The sequence below is a fragment of the Embiotoca jacksoni genome, unplaced genomic scaffold (genome assembly GCF_022577435.1).
Source record: "Embiotoca jacksoni isolate LCO1_2020_lvr unplaced genomic scaffold, fEmbJac1.0.p SCAF_7, whole genome shotgun sequence".
Classification (NCBI taxonomy): domain Eukaryota; kingdom Metazoa; phylum Chordata; class Actinopteri; family Embiotocidae; genus Embiotoca; species Embiotoca jacksoni.
Window position 1 is genome coordinate 8,140,049 of NW_027185425.1, and position 16,896 is coordinate 8,156,944.

General features: G+C 42.6%; 1 protein-coding gene across 35 annotated transcripts in view; it reads right to left on the minus strand.

Annotated features, from left to right (window-relative positions):
- Window positions 1–16,896, minus strand: part of clasp2 (cytoplasmic linker associated protein 2) — a 57,075-nt gene that overhangs the window by 18,142 nt on the left and 22,037 nt on the right. For 9 of the 35 annotated variants that reach the window (XM_069176860.1, XM_069176871.1, XM_069176868.1 and 6 more), the window contains 15 exons: window positions 11,160–11,300; window positions 8,284–8,357; window positions 8,049–8,141; window positions 7,757–7,902; window positions 7,275–7,410; window positions 6,547–6,617; window positions 6,319–6,378; window positions 6,110–6,187; window positions 5,728–5,895; window positions 4,359–4,399; window positions 3,797–3,949; window positions 3,102–3,125; window positions 2,702–2,719; window positions 1,488–1,589; window positions 1,173–1,199 (listed from right to left, as the gene is read on the minus strand). In XM_069176860.1, coding sequence (XP_069032961.1) covers window positions 1,173–1,199; window positions 1,488–1,589; window positions 2,702–2,719; window positions 3,102–3,125; window positions 3,797–3,949; window positions 4,359–4,399; window positions 5,728–5,895; window positions 6,110–6,187; window positions 6,319–6,378; window positions 6,547–6,617; window positions 7,275–7,410; window positions 7,757–7,902; window positions 8,049–8,141; window positions 8,284–8,357; window positions 11,160–11,300 — 1,332 coding nt within the window. Of the gene's footprint in view, window positions 1–1,172; window positions 1,200–1,487; window positions 1,590–2,701; window positions 2,720–3,101; window positions 3,126–3,796; window positions 3,950–4,358; window positions 4,400–5,727; window positions 5,896–6,109; window positions 6,188–6,318; window positions 6,379–6,546; window positions 6,618–7,274; window positions 7,411–7,756; window positions 7,903–8,048; window positions 8,142–8,283; window positions 8,358–11,159; window positions 11,301–12,431; window positions 12,633–16,896 lie in introns of those variants that run through there. The other 26 variants (XM_069176886.1, XM_069176885.1, XM_069176883.1 and 23 more) reach the window with 12 other exon arrangements.

Below are 16,896 nucleotides of genomic sequence, written 5' to 3' on the forward strand. Positions count from 1 at the left end.
AGGTGAGGGGGAAGGAACAGCAGATTAAACCAGATGAATTATGGGTTAACGCAAAATAGCAGCATGGGAGTTAGAAAACAGAGCACGATGGAAGCGCATCCTCGTGGTCCATACCAAGAATGTAGGCAAAGATGAAGCACTTTGTCGAAATGAATCCATTAATTAAAGAGGAAACGAGAACTGAAAGGTAGTTAAAACAAACGCACACACTGAACCAGCTGCAGATGAAAGACTGGGAGAAGCAGTGCATGGCTGGGACAACTGGCATACGTACAAACCAAAGCCTGTTTCACAATGAGGAAAAAAAAATGCTTCAAAGTAAATATGCTGATAAAATATCTAAACAAACACTTTCTATCTCGCACACACACACGGAAATCTTTGTATCCACATTTCCTCTCTTTCTGTTGATCCGTTAAACTGCGATTTGAGCTTTGAACTCTTGATCATAGAACTAGCATTTGTTCGTCCAGATTTGATTGGCGCACTGGGTTGTGACACAATCACTGTCCACTTTTCAACTGGTCTCCAAGCCAGCCACAAACACAGCATATTAGCAGCAAGTAGTCTTGGAGAGCAGGTTCACACACATCTGCTTCATGTGGTGCAATGTAACTCGCTCTGGCTTGCGTGACGCTTCTTCTGTGTTGAAGTATCTTTAAAGGTCCCATATTGTATCATTCTGATTGCTTTTTTGATTCTAAAGCAGGTCTGGCTGCCACATAAATACTGCTCAGTCCACAAAGAAATGCACATAGTCTATTTTAAGCAACTGGGCCGTTTGGACTTCTGTAAATTTGTGATGTCACAAACTTGCATTCATGTCATATGTCTGTCTTAAGCACGATCCACTGTCCAACCTTTTACTTCCAAGGAAACAATCCATTGTGGACCTAGCTAGCTGCAAGACCTAAAGAAACCTGTCAATAAAAGTGTAAAATATGGGACCTTTATTAACCTGAATGTTTGCCAGAGCCAGGGTGAGCAGAGAAAATAAACTGTACACCACACCATTCTCAGTGATGAGACATTGCATGCAGAGAAACACACACTCACTCCTCTTTACATAAAACACCTTGATCAGAATGAGAGCAATAGCAGGTGGGTCACCATTCCCACTGTGGTACACAGAAAGACGAGCACACTCGGACTCTGACACACAAACAGAATACCTGGTGTGCAATCGGATTCGTCGGAACCTGAAGGCACAAAGACATTTACATGGAGCTTATAGTCACCACGATGGCAACAAGTGAAGAAACTCCACAACCTCTCAAACAAGCTCTCACACACACACACACACACACGCACGCACACACGCACACACGCACACACACACACACACACACACACACACACACACACACTTCTGTTGCTTGCGTGCTTGTGTATCTAATGTTGTTAAGTGGACCTGACACGCTGAAGGTTTCACTCACAGCTGGGTTTACATCATGCTCTGTGTTCGGTTGGAGAGAGGAGGTACGTACGTTGTGACTGTGAGACCATCTTGGTGCGGCTGCGTCCTCGAGAGTCCACCTGGCTGGACATGCTGCTGGCAGTAGACAAAGGCTGCTTGGTGCGTACACGGCCTGTGTGCAGGTGGAGGGACAACCGTAAAAACACAACAACTCAGCGGTATTTCCTGAGCTAACACATCTACTCGCTATCCGCTTGCAGCGGATTGAAGCCAAGAAACTAAGAAGTGCTACAACTAATGAGAAGCCACTAATGCCAGAAGCTGCTGAGATCCTGAACTTCACACTCAGCCAGGTGCAAACACACATAAATACACCAGGGATGCTTCAGTGGATTAGAAACCCGTTTTAAAATCTGACTCTGGTTATGAGAAAACCAGTCATTTCTAGGTATTTCAAAAAAAAAACTAGAAGCCATTGGCAGCATTTGAGAGTAAATGACTGTGTTCCAAATGGCGTAGGTATGTGCTAACACTGATGTACTTAAAACGGTCCAAAAATTGAGCGTGAAATGATGGACACTTTCCACCCTCAACAGTCGCCATCTTGACAACGTAGAGGAAAGATATTTTCAAATTGCGGTGTCTGAGGAAGCTGCAGCTGTTACAGAGCACCTCACAAAAGTGCTTATTTTTCACTAAGTATCACTATGCTGCTGTTGGATAGAAGCCATCCGTGTGTTTATTTATGTGCATTATTATGTGCAACAGAGGGCACAAAAACACGTTAATTTCTGGGTAAAAAGATTCTGGTGAATGCAGAACGGCGGTGAGCGGTTTGAGACAACACTGTCGAAGTGCAAGCACCACAAGTAAGAGTCCCAACATGTAAAAGCACAATTTGTTAGTGTACCAAGATAAGTGTGTCATTTTTAAACACAGAAAATGAGTCACTGAACAGTTATTTCAACATCAATTAAAATGCAGATTATTTTCTTGATTAATTGCAGGTGAAATAATTTTACTGATTAATTAATCTTCCACTAATCTATTAGTTTCGACTCAAAATGCAACTAACTTTATAACCAGCATTCGCTACAGCATATGCATCGTTCATGTGATTCCTCAATTAAAATACTTGATCATAAGCACAGCTAAGAAACGATCAAACACATAATGTTGGATCTGTGAGGACAAACTGCTAAAATTAAAAGCTCAAATGAACATTTTTCCAACTAGAACATCCCTAAACTACGCACACAAACATCCACCTAGTCACAATCTTACCATTGTCTGACCTGGTCCCTACAGACAGACAAAGAAGGAGCATGTTGTAAATATCACATCTAACCTTCTGTATACATCTAACCTGTGTATAATATCAACACATCCTGAGTATCCTAAAAAAAAACCCTGAGTAACTGAAAGTTTAATGCCGGTGTAAATGGTTAGAACATTCATATAAAAAAATAAGATTAAACTGTAGTGAAGCAGAAGATGATATTAAATGTGTTAATATTTGATTTGTGATGCAATGAGAGGTACTGTAATACAAATGAGGGTTGAATGTAAGGCTGACAGCAGGCAGCACTATGGCCACACACTGTCACACCTGAGTTAACATGGACTGGAATGACTTAAGGAAAAGGGAAAAGAAAAGAGAAGAAGCCGAGAGAGATGATCTTACCATCCTTTTTATCAGAGGCATCATCTTTAGTAGCAAAGTGAAATAGAGAGGGTGAAGGAGAAGGAAAGGAATGACAGAAACACAACAGGAAAATGTACAGAAATTATAGAAACAAAAGGAAAAGGAACCCAAGAAAGGAAAATGATTTACAGCAAATTAAAGGGAAGTAGGATGGTAAACATAAAGTGCCAAGAAGACAAAAACAAAAGTATGAAAGAAGAAAACAAGTGTGTGACAAAGAAGAGAAAAGTCAGATAGAGGACAAACGAGAAGAAAGGAGCACAGTGTGCATTAGTGACATATCTGTTTAACAGAGAATCATGCAGATGTCGGGATCAACATTATAACATAGAGACAAACTAGGACGGAGAACGATATTCCTCTACGGAGCATGCACAGAGAATATCCGCACCAAACCACAGTCAGAGGCGAACGAGCAGGCAGCCGAAGAGGAGAAAGGCCAGTACAAGTGCTGAGGTGTGCGAGTGTGTGCGTCCATCGTTACAGACTGCTTTGTAGAGGTGTTTATAAAGGAGGACTGACTTCTTACTTCTATCTGTCTGAAACTTTAGAAGCACTACCTCTGCACTGATCTGCCTCCTTGGATGGAGTCTTCATCGCTGCCTGATTCCCTGGTGATCACATGCTGACTTGATGTCTGATTAGTCGTCTAACTTGACTGTCAGGGCCCTTACCCAGTGAGGAGTAGGAGCCAGGGGGCAGACGGCCCGCTCCCCTGGCTTGTCCGATGTGCCGGTGCTTAGCAACCGCTGCTGCGTTTACATCCACGTCGCTACGGGAACGCTGCAGGGAGGCCGACGACACCCCACCCTTTGAACCCGCAGGGACTGATAGGACAGGAGGAGTGTGTTGGAGAAGGGATGGGAGGTGATGGGATATATACGTCACAATCACATGCAGGCACCGTACTACACATACACAATATCAACACCATACAGGAGAACACAAACAGCCGGGCACATATACGCATGTGTATGCGTACATGTGTGTAATAACATAAAAACATAAGAGGATGTGACTGTTCAGGGCTGAACACGAGCAGATGTGAATGAAAAGGATGGAAAATGGTTCTGTAAAAGCTGATGTTTGCTTCAGTGTGTAGGGGTGTGTGTTTGTGTGTGTGTGTGTGTGTCCTCACAGGAGCGAGTGTGCATGATGTGTTGTAAAAAGCTTGCGTTGGTATCGTCCGCTCTGTGTGAGCGTGTTTGTGTGTGCGGGTGGGTGTGCTCCTCTCACCTCGCCCTGGAGCTGCCGACCATTTCGAAGACAGAGGCCGACTGATGAAATGAGGAGAAAAGTAGGTCAGCAAACAAAACAACAGACAGTAACAACATAAGTACATACAACATTTTCAGTGATGTATGAAACGGAATTGCCCTGCTTTCTATTTGCATTGTGAAAGGGGCACTCCAAAAGGAAAAGTAAACCCACTTCAGATGTGAACAAAAACACACTTCTGAATAAAAAGACTATAGATCCAAAAATAGACAATTATATGTTGTTTACGGTATCTGTTTGTGGAGACCTCCTCGTACTGTTTGAGGGCCTGTTCAAAGCTGGCGCTTCGTGTCGAACCAGTTCTTTGCGTTTCTACCGAAAAAGTATCGCCAGGAAAACTGGTTTCAGAGCAGCTTCAACACACGGCTGGTCTAGAACCAAAACAACTTATGTTAATGGCAGGGGGCAGGATTATTGTAACCAAACAAGACCAACAAAAGCTTTGTGACTACTTTTTTTTTTTTTTTTTTTTTTTTTTAAAGAGCTGTAAAAAGTGGAGAAGGCAACCTTTCTCCTTGTACTGAGCCAAGAGCAACACTTAGAGAGATGCGATGCACTTTGCTCTTATTGTTGTGCTAGCATTGCTGGGAAAGCGGAGACAGACAGACGTAAACAGTGACATAACGACGTGGCTTTCTAGCCTGTAGAAAAGCAAAACGCTTCTTAAAAGCACCAGCCCAGAAGCAGAGGTAGCTTTATGTTGGTGGAAAAGATGTCACAAGGTGCCTCCACAATGACAATTCAGCATTTAATCTATTAACTATTTTTATAACTCAGCATGTGACGGGCATATTCCTGTATTTTAGATAAATAAAGAGTTGAAAATTGCATGTACCATAATAATATCTTCACCGCATTGTGTATTTTTGTCAGCTTGATGCTTCTTCTGAGCCTCAGCCACAGACTTAAGATTTTGTGCTTCCGCAATGAAACAGTTTTCACCGAGAGCATGTCAATAAGAAGATGTATTGGAGCAGGAAAGCACATCTTCCTCCTTCCCGAGTGCTCTAATTTCAGCTGGCTTAGGTCTTATGTTTGCCAGTGAGACATAAAGCAATCGATCCATCTAGTGGAGTCAGACTGAGGACACAATGCTCTCAATAACCTTCCAGGATTTTTTTTTTCAAATTCTGCAAACACTAGTCAATAAAGTTACAGGAGATTGTGTCTTTCTAAAGATGAATGAGGAGTCCACATTGATTCATTTACCGAGAGAAACGACAAGTGAACTAGAGCATTTTTATAACCTCAATTTCAAAATGTAGTCTTAAACTAGACCTGGAAGTCTAAAGTGAATGATGGAGGAACAGTGCTTAGTGTTGATTACTTGAGGCTCTCTTGAGAGGAAGATGAGGAGCGGTCACTCTGGGGAAGTGAGGCCACGCTGCCAGAGCTCTTCAGGCAGGACTGAAGTGTCCTCTGGTACGAAGGCTCTAAGGAGTTGTAGAGTGCGTCAGTTTCTGCTGGAAAGTGGTTCCTCAGACCCCAGTAGGCCCTGAAAGGGAGAAGAAAAGGGGGACGGAAGTGAACACAGAAAGAGCAGAGGAGAGGAGAAGAGATGGGTGAGAAAGGAGGCAGGCAGACAGGCAGGCAAAAAACAGGAATCCATGGATTCATAAAGAAGAGTGTGGTGAGGAATTTGACACTACTTGTCTTTCACAAAATGTAATTTTCTGAAATGCACGCGTGTGCGTGTTTGTGGGTCTTACTTGCGGGCCTCCACTCTCGCCTCTGAGTCGGCATCTCGAATTCCCTTTTTGATGCTCTCAACCAGAACTGCTGTGTGCCTGAGACAGTAAGGTGCACAAGTGTAAACATACAAGTTTAAAATACATGTCATCATCCGTCTGTACTGTGAATCCTGTCCAGTTATGTTTTGTCATTCACGAAACTGAACCATGTGGAAATCAGTCCTCACCTTTCTAGAGAGTGGGTTTGCCATTCCTGTAGCAGAAGGTCCAAGAAATCATAACAGCGCCTGGAGATAACACGTCACTTTTATTATTCTTATTGTCACAAAGAATTCCATTACTTATCAGCATCATAACAATAATTTCATGATCTTATAGCTGTTAATTATTTGAGACCTGTTCATTACCAAGCTATACTTTTTATGACCGTAGGGTTAACATCAGGGTATTCTCACCTTCTTACAGACACAGACTTGCATGTGCAGTTACTGGTTATCAGAGGAATGAGCCGGGGGACATGGGTGTGCTGCAGAGAGGATGGTTGATTGCGTTGAGTGACACATTCCAAACAAAGCAGCAGCATTTAAACTCACCCAGGACTGGGTACTGTTGAAAAATATTGGATAGGAGTACCATTGCTATGACTTTGATATTGGTTCCTGAATGGTACTTTTTTTAGATACCAATTTTATAAAATACATTATATGAAAGAAAATTTCATTCCACATTGTGGTACAAATATTTAGATTTCGTGCAGTTTAGAGGGGGACTGTAGCTATAATTAGCAGATGTCCCCTAAATGACTCACCTGGAAGTTATGGCTAAATGCTACAATTTACTGATGTTTACTAAACACCCTATTTGCTAGGGGGAGATGCTAACTAGCAGGTATGTCACCAAAAATGTGTTTGAAAAGAGGGAAATAGGGCGTTCTAATATAAGATTTAACCCCGGTTGAAATTGATTTTATCGACAAGGGCAGGCAAAAGTTATGCATTCTCAAATGAAAATGTATTAGTGTGGATGTAGCCAATGGATCAAAATCTTGTATCGCCTGACGGGGCATTTTTCAACAGTAGTTAGTATCGAAGTAATTCAGTCGGTGCCATAAAAGTATCAACGTGCGGCATCCAGCTGTGAACTGACTGTTGAAACTATTTTAATGTGTGTTTGTAAAACTCACCCGTATTATGATGCGGATAGCGGAGACACCAGAGGTGGCCATGACTTTGGCACAGTTGGGGATGAGGTTGAAGAGGACAGGAACGATGGCTTCTGCTCCGTGGTCAAATTTATTGCCCAACACTGACGAGAGGTGGCTGTGAGGAGACATCGACGAAGAAAGAGCAAACATAAACATAGAGCAGAACACAATAAAAACTGTGTAAAAGGCTGAATTGAAGAGGTTGAGTTTATCTCATTGTACTTATTGTGCACTTTTGTGTCATATTGTGTTCACAACATGCGCCTTGATCCAACCGTGACATTGTATCATAAAGATAGCACAGAAAAATTCACAGACCATTCAACCCTCCGCTATCAGTGAGAAGAAAACATGTTTGCAACCCATATAACCAATCAGCTGATGACCACTGGACAACAGGGAAAATCTTTTTTGTATATTTTGTCCCTCCAGAGAGGAGTGTATCTGAAACAAACACTTACGCCACAGTGATACAGGCCTCTCGGACCACTTGTGAGCGCAGGTCTTTAGCTGACAGTTTGAAGGCTCCATCTAGTAGCCGAAGGTGCTGGTAGAAACAGTCATAGCTAGTTGCGCCTGCCACCAGCAATGAGCGGACTTTCTTCATCTAAGAAAAAAAGAAAAAAGGAAAGAAAAGACATAAAAGAACCGTCCATGACCAAATCAAAGGACAAATATTACTGCTGTGTCAGTATAGGATATGTTAATGTTACAACTGAACTATAGAAAACTGCTGAAGGGGAATCTACTGACAGCGCTGGCTCTCTGGTCCCAGTCGTGTTTGTCGTCGGAGCAGATCTCACGGATCTTATTCAGGTTGTCCTCAAGATCCCTCGCTGAGTAGATCTGCACCACCACAGTGAAGGAGAACAGAAGAGAGAGAGGAGTAAGCAGAGCAAATATGTGAAGGATTGATGAAAGTCTCAGACAGTCTGACCTTGATAGCCTGAGTATTGTTATTGAATGGGATGAGGGATGTATATTGTACCTGGACAGTAGGGACATCTGTAAAGGCTTTAATGAAATCATCTTCATCAACTCCACCGCTACCGTCCTTGGACACTGTGGGGGCGGGGGGAAAGCAGAGATAATTAACATATCTATGCGTGTGTGCATTTAAAATATCGCCTGCAAGCAATCTTAGGGAATTTCTGTCTGAAAAAAAAAACCCTCCCCAGATTCACAGTCATGGCTTTACAACTGTAAGGCCAAAACAAACAACATTGGACTCTGAATAAAGGATATTGGGTATAATCTGAAAATAAAACAGATCTCTAGTATCAGTGGCAGTTAACTTCCGCTTAACTCTAATTCTAAATTATATTTATGAATAACACCCTTATAACAGTGAGTTACCGATGGGACTATTGGGTGGAAAGGGTTAATGACTTCTATGCTGGCTGGTTTTGACTCACAAAAAAAAAAAAAAAAGAGGCACACTTCCAATTATGACCACACACATGCTACACACACGTAAATCAGTGGGAGCAGACTGTGTTACTAATAGACTTCCTGGCAGTAATGGGCATGTCAATCATAACTCTCTCGGGGGCTCTGTGTACCACACCTCCTACAACTCCTTATTGGGGAAGCAGAAAGAAGTGGGATGAGAAAGAGACCTGCAAGGAGGAGCTGAAAGCAACCCAAGAGGATACCAATCTTAACACAGAAAGATTAGCTGGACAGAAGACGCTGAATAGTAGCTTTAAACATGGAGGAAGAGAGCCTGGGTATAAACAGGGAAAGAGGATGAAGAAATGAATCCTTTCCTCCTCTTGGGGTTGGTTTCCATATCAAGCTGTAACCACAAAAACTTGTCTTGTCAAAACTCGACATGGCCCTCAGAGAGCTGGGGAACATCGATGTAGTCCGCTGGTTTGCTGCAGGCACAATCTACTCCCCTGTAACTGAGGGAGTAACATGGTGGCAGTCTGGTTATAAAGGCCAGGCCTGACATAAAGAGAGCAATAATATCTTAGCCTTGAAGAGAAGTCACACCAAGGTACACTTCCAGAAACAACTTTAGCCTTTCTGTGTCACAGTTTTCAATCCTGTCAGTTACTGGCCGATTGAATTCTGTCTGAGTGTTGCGTCAGGGTGTTGCCAGAGTGTGTGGGCGTACTGTCATCTAAATGCAAACGCAGACAATGGGGCCGTCCTGAAAACTATTCTCATATAGCATAAGAAACTCAAGACAATAAATTCACATCAAATTCTTATGAAAAACAAATTGACAGGAAATGTTTGCAACTTTTTCGCCTTAAGGCGTGTCTGTACAGAAAGTGTTGAAGCCATGTTTTTTAGTCATCCATCAAACGTGTGTCTGAAGGAAACAACCTTCCTATTTTAATCAATCCACTCATCTATACAGTGTGGCAATGCCTCGTGTTTTACACCAGTGAGTGGTGTGTTGGGCTCCGAGCAGGTCTTCCACCTCCTGTCACTGCTGCCAGAGCTGCTGCTGCTCTGCTAACATGCTGCTAAAGCTACACCCTCTGTGTAAAAGCCAGTTAGTGAATATCACAAATCACTGGCAAAGGTCAAGATTGGGCTTTTCCTTTTCAGACACTGAACTTAACAAGGTACAGGTTTCAGAGGTGTAGCTCTGGGTGTTTGAAATACCCAGCATGCCCTTTATTCAGCCTCTTACAGCCACTCCACAAATCAATACGACCGTGATGAACCAAGTGACCAGACATCACAGGCTTGTGTTTCCAACCAACAGATAATTGCGTTAGGACTCAGGTAGACTGCTTGCTTGTAGAACACTTACACCGACGAGTGTATGTGTGCATGTATGTGTCATTGTGTGACATTGCTGACAGAGAAATCAGCAGGCAGCAGGAACCGACTGCTTGTTCGTGGAAACACAGTTTGCTACCAATAGAGGGAAAAAAATCAATACATGCAAAGAGGAAGCAAATGAAATACACCAAGCGGCTACAACAGGAGGGAAACTTGACGGGGAGGAGGAGGCACAGGATGATATCAACTGTTTCAAAAGGAACATCTTCTGAAGCCCTGAGTCGACTACAGCTGTGAGGCTGATAATAAGCATATCAGTTGGAAGTGTATCACATTTCTAAGGACACATAGAGGGAGTCTGTTACTGTGGACTGAGGTGCTTACTCATGTCTTTTGCTTTTTCTATCAGCACACAGTCTTTACTGTGAACCTCAATTATACAGTATAACATTTAAGATCCTTTACTCGCAGCATCCACATTGTATAAAAATCTGGCCTATAATGGACTGTTTATCTCAGGACAGTAAAGGCTAGTAGGGCTGACATACATTGTTTCACACACATTTTGGACTGAGTAAAAAAACCAAGAGAGCAGAGAGATCTTAGATGGGCTCCTTTCACATCCGGATCACAAATCAAAACACAATTTCAAACTGCAACGAATGCACAAATAAAAGCAGGTTATTTCTATCTGGGAAATGTTTGGGAGTCCCTTTTGAAAATATGTGATTAAAATGTATTGGATGAACTGATTAAACTGTCAGGAACAGAATCATTGTGCCAACAAGTCAGTGGACAGCTTAAGTCTTGTTCAGGTTGCAAAAAGAGAAAACAAAATGTGATAAATTAAGCTACAATCGAGTCAAACTATGGTGGTCAATGGGTATTTGTCAGTCAGAGGGACTTCTAGGGAGCCTAGTAATTCTGTATTCAGTTAAAAAGTAAGGCTTACTGATTGTAATGATACATTTCATGAGCCACAAGACTTCCAGTCATGGATGAATGATATAAACTTACCGTTTTAGAAAAGAAATGTGTTTCTTCCTGAGCTGGATGCGATACATGAACTGTGCGTCTGCATTCAGTGTGTGTGTAATTTTAAATAAAGTTAAGTAGTACCTAGCTTGCTACCAGTAGCGCTGGGCCGGCGTGCAGCAGATGACTCTGCAGGCTTCTTGGGAACTTTGGGAACCTTGAAGGCAGCCTGGGCCGAAGAGGAGCGACTTCCATCCATGCTGTCGTCATCCTCAAAACTACGATCTGTACAGAAAAAACAGAGTAGAGTGTTATCATCCACATCAAACTTTATGCAAAGTCTTAGCAATTCAAGTGAGTATACAGAATGAAAACAATCTGTCATTAATGACCTTACACAATACTGGTAGTCATAATCTGCAAGAAAATCACTGACTTATAGAGTATTAGCAGGTACAGTATCACAAGAGAAGATTATCTGAAGAAAATTTGTCAACAAATGACAGAAAGATCAAACATTTTCTCAAACAAATCCCATGATGAAACCAGCTTTCTAAAAAAAAAAGTCTACTAATAATTTTCAGTTTGAAACACAATACACATCCTTCATTATATTTGCCCCTTTAATATTGAGCATAAAGAGCTAAAGGCCTTCAGAAGACAATGCTTAGAGAAAAGTAATAACGAGAAGCAAAGCATGAAGAGGTTGTCGTCTACAGACAGCGAAGTCAGGACTCACTAAATCAATACTAATTACAAACACTCCATTGGTTAGGAGAAAAATAAGCGAACCCATGCACATATACGATCACTTCAAAGATGCCAAAAACACGGACAAATAATCAAGATGTCCAACCAAGCAACCAGTGACTGACAGAAGTCTCTAGAGCCTGAACCCTCGTTCTGCATGCTTGAAAAAAAATCACGCTAGCTGGAAAGATAGCATTGAAACTTGAGACGTGTTAGCAGGAGATGGTGCGGCATTAAGACCGAGCATCTACCAGCAAATCACTTGTGGAGGATGATAAGTGAGGGGAGACACACACACACACACACACACACACACACACAGACAAGTCGACTCGGGAGTCAAAGCTGTTGGCATAGGAATGCAGTTGCGCTCCGGTCGCTCTGACAACCAGCCACGAAGAAATGCGCCAAAGCCACCACCCTACACCTTACATCAACTTACCTACACACACACACACCGAGCCAACATGCAGAGCCAATTTATGTGTGTACGTAGAAGCCACTCTATCAAATGTCATTGGCGAGCCCATTGTGTCGAGCTCAGAAAATGTTAAGTGGACATGTAAAGACATATACGTCGACTGCCGTGAACCTACATTTACACACAGTCACCAACACACACACACATACATACACCAGCACACCCAGGTCCATCCCTGCACTCACAGTCACAGATCCGATCGCAGATAAGTCGCCTCATGCTTCTGGGAGGGCGTGGTATCGGGGTCCCCCCTGTCTTGTCCAAGCCGTATCCCAAAACAGATACACACACCTCACACACACTTCATAGTGTGGCTAAAGCTGCACACACAAACACACACACACACATCGCTGTCCGAAAACCCCTCCATCCATACAAGTGCCGGCATTTTCTTTCACTCCTCTGTATCTTCTATCCCTCCCTCTCCCTTTCCCAGCCTCTCTCCTCCTTCTCTTAGCAGCCTCACAGCCAATCAGACGGGAGGTGACATCATGTTGTTGCAGCCAGTGCGGAGGCAGGCCTATGAATGTGTGTGCATGATGGTGGGAGAGAAAGGGACACACACACACACACACACACACACACACACACACACACACACACACACACACACACACACACAGAGAGAGACACCCCAGGAATATTAACAGGGCATCTCTGTATCCCTGCCAGACCAGCTAACCTAAACTCATTATTATTGACAATATACACACACACACACACACACACACACACACACACACACACACACACACACACACACACACATACATACAAACTCCAGCCTCTCACATCTCATCTCTTTCTCACACACACTTATAAACAAACTCTTAACACACTTTTTATGCTGCTACATTTACTGGTGACACAAAGACACATTTATGTATCTAGGCTCTCCATATACACAAAAGAACAAAGGATGATGGCTCAATGATCAAAGGACTGGGAGGATGGAGGGGGGCGGGGGGATGGGTGAACCACACCCCTCCATCTGAGACCTTGACCCCTCCCTCCCCTCTATGTCGCTCACACACACACACACACACACACACACACACACACACACACCCGCGCGCGAATGAATGAATCTCATCAGGAATGACAGATGCGATACTTGCTGTACTTTGGAGAACTGGTGCAGTTTACAAACTTTACATGAAGCTAAATAATAAAGTATTCAAAGCATTGTTTTTAAAAGCATCCGATTGTTTACTTTACCTTCAGTGACTAAAAATTTGCACTGCACTGTATACATAAAAAGTGCAGTTGTCTGAAAAGTTGAGACAGATTTACTGCAACCCTAAACAGAGTCATTGCATTTAAAACTGGTCAGTAAAACCTTTACAGTGAATCCCAAACTTGTCTGCCCAACCTCTGTCAGCACTGCGCTGAAGCCATCTTGGCCTCCGGCTTGTTGTGACGTACTTTTGAAATCTGTCTGGTCTAGAGCACGTAAAATAAACGCTCTCTTGGACTTACACGAGATGGCTCACTTGTCCAGCTGCACTGTAAAATGTGGTGCCAAAGATAAAAAAAAAAAAAAAAAAAAAAAGGGCTACAACATCTACTAGACTGCTTGCCCAATATAGATGTAAACAGATTCGGATCGCTGACAGGTTGCTTCAGCCTCAAAATCCCTACTTATATTTCAAATCTAATGAGATGTCATATCAAAATAGAACTAACACTGCAAGCAGTGATGTGCACAATTAAGTGAATGTATTTGCTTTGTAACAAAACCCACAGGTCTATTAGCAATACTCCGCCATGCATCAAGGGGTCTTCTTAGCGTTGATTAGCATCACTGTTAGCATGATTAGCGACTCACGCTTTTGTCTAGTCAGACCCCACGGGAGTGAACGTCTGTGGGTGAAGGGCAGAGCAAAAACATCAGAGAGAGAGAGAGAGAGAGAGAGAGAGCGAGAGAGAGAGAGAGAATCCCTTGAAGCGAACAGACTGCACACGTGCTGTTGCCATGGCGACCTGTGCAGCCCAGCTTTTCAAATGAATAGAGATGTAAACAGGACAAAAGATATGTTCAGTAAACCCATTGGCCCACATAAACCAAACATCTCCAATTTGGTTTCATCAACATTTAGATTTAGTGTTGATTCTCTTACTTCATGTTCGTTTATTAAATCAGGGTGGACCAATGAGGAGGAAAGGCTCCTCCAGCAGCATTAAACATCACCACTGATCTGCCACACTGCCAAAAAATGTGGCACAACATGCAAATCTGTGCTCACTGACACATAAGAGACACAGATGCACATACAAACACACAACACACACACAGCGAGAGATATCAGCTCCACCGTGTACCAGGCAGTGTTACCATGGAAACTCCAGGCCGAGCTTCCCTCCTCTCTCCATTTCAGGAGAAGAGTCAAAACCAGCAATGAGAAGAGGAGAGCAGACGACAGGCTGAAAGAGCCGATAGTTGTTGTCCAGGAACAACAAATGGTCATTATAAGAGTTGTTGACGCACCTCTGCAAAAGAATGCATCAAAGCACCTGTGTGCCGATCCTCAATCCATGATACTCCCAAATAAATATTCTCTGCATACGGGCAGACATGGAGGACCTCAAGTGAAACAGACGCATCGTTTATCTGTGCCTTTCTACACAAAAAAGGGACGAAGGTATGAGAAAGTGTATCTGAAACAGAGAGAGCTAATCATAGTCTTGTTTAAAGATCAGTGAACACAAACATTGTTTTGGTGTTAACCACATGATGGCAGCACTGGCTCTGCTCTAACCGATGATTTCTGTTTCCAACAATCTGAAATCCACTAAAACACAGAGGCATACAGCAGAGAGATAACAGATACAGACATGTTCGTCCCAAAAATTACACATAATAAAAGAGATACATTAAATCTGTCTCAAACTTCAGTCAATATCAACAAATGAATTTGTTTTTAAGGGCAATTGTTTATGGCCCCGAATGGGAGTATTACTTAAGTGCCAATTATAACGATGAAGTCAACATCGTGTATATTTATCTAAAAGCCAATGGTTTAAACTGAAGGTCAAGTAAAACCAACAAAGAGCGACCACTTCAAATGAAAGCAGCCATACTGAAAACCAGCTACAGTGGAACAGAAATATGGCTCCACACATAAATATGTGCTAACTGCTGCAGTTGGCTGTTTTTCTTACTTCAGTCTCAGTTGGTAGGGACTTGGATTTGTGCACACTTGAGCCAAAAGTCCACGTAGTGCTACAGTTTTTTTCTGTAATTATAATAAAATCGCTCTGTGCATACTTTACTTAGGAACAGAAATAGAAAAAAAAAACTAAAACCTGTGAGTTTAGCTTCTCTAAAGCACTGCAACATCTTATCGGCTGGAGCATTGCAGAATAACATCCTCACAAGTACTCAAGCTAAAGATCTTAACATGCGACTAAGAGCATAACCAGACATCTTCTGAGGAATTAGGACTTACGACACAGAGGGCCAGTGTGTGGGCTGATCTGCTGTAAGCTGCAGGGGCCCAGGCAATGTCACAAACTCCTGCTTAGGACCATGTGACAGTGCGCAGAGTCCCATGCAGAAGATGACACAGAAAATAACCCGACACTGCTCAGCGCTCATATGAGAATGACTACATGTGGAAAGAAGAACATGAGCAGCCCTCCAGTGACGAGGTCAAAAGCTGCTACAAACTCCTGACTCCTTCAGCTCCAAAATAAACGAGTGGGGGCATGTGTGTCAATAAAGAACTAGACTCAATGAAACAAAGAGGAAAATCTGCTGTCAGACTCAGAGCAAAAAGCAAGAAAAAAAACCACTTGAAATATAGAAATTATTATGAGACAAAGTGTGCAGTAAGGATTAATATAACTAAATATAAAAAAAAGCTAAATGAAAGCTTTCTTAAACAGAAAAAAAATTACAGAATAAGTATAAAAGGAATTAAAAGATTCATGGAAAATCACCCACTTTGCTTCCCAAAATGACACTTGAAGATTTATTATCATTGCTTAACATACAGTTCATTTATAGTCATTGATCTAAAAACATTAGACGGTCAGATGAGCAGATTGTTTTGCTTGCAACCAACCTGGAAGCGAGACTGATGGAGGAAGAGGGGAGCAGAGGAAGAGGGAGAGATACATTTGAGGTTTAGTTCTGGGTTCTCTAATAGGAGACAGACTGCTCCATTTCCAGCCCAGCTCAGAGAAAATGATCTCATTAAATGAAGGAAGACGAAGACGAAGAGACACACACACACACACACACACACACACACACAGGTATTTGAGTTCCAATTCCAACTCAGAGAGAGGGATAAACCATAATATTCAGAGGATAGCTTTGCTATGGCAACTGGTCTAGCCTGCAAACAAGGTCATGGTTCCCTTTGCAGAGTCAGTGATGCACTGAAGCAGAATGAGTATGTCTGCAAGAGAGAATGAGTGAGCGCGCGCGTGTGTGTGTGTGTGTGTGTGTGTGTGTGTGTGTGTGTGTGTGTGTGTGTGTGTGCGTGTGTGTCAATCCCTGTCAACACTGAGGTACTATGCAAGCAATGAAAGCTGCTACTGATGGTCAATTTGCAAGGTACCAAATATCTCTGCGCTCCCATGGTATGATTGATTGATTGAGTGTGTGTGTGTGTGTGTGTGTGTGTGTGTGTTTTCCAACTC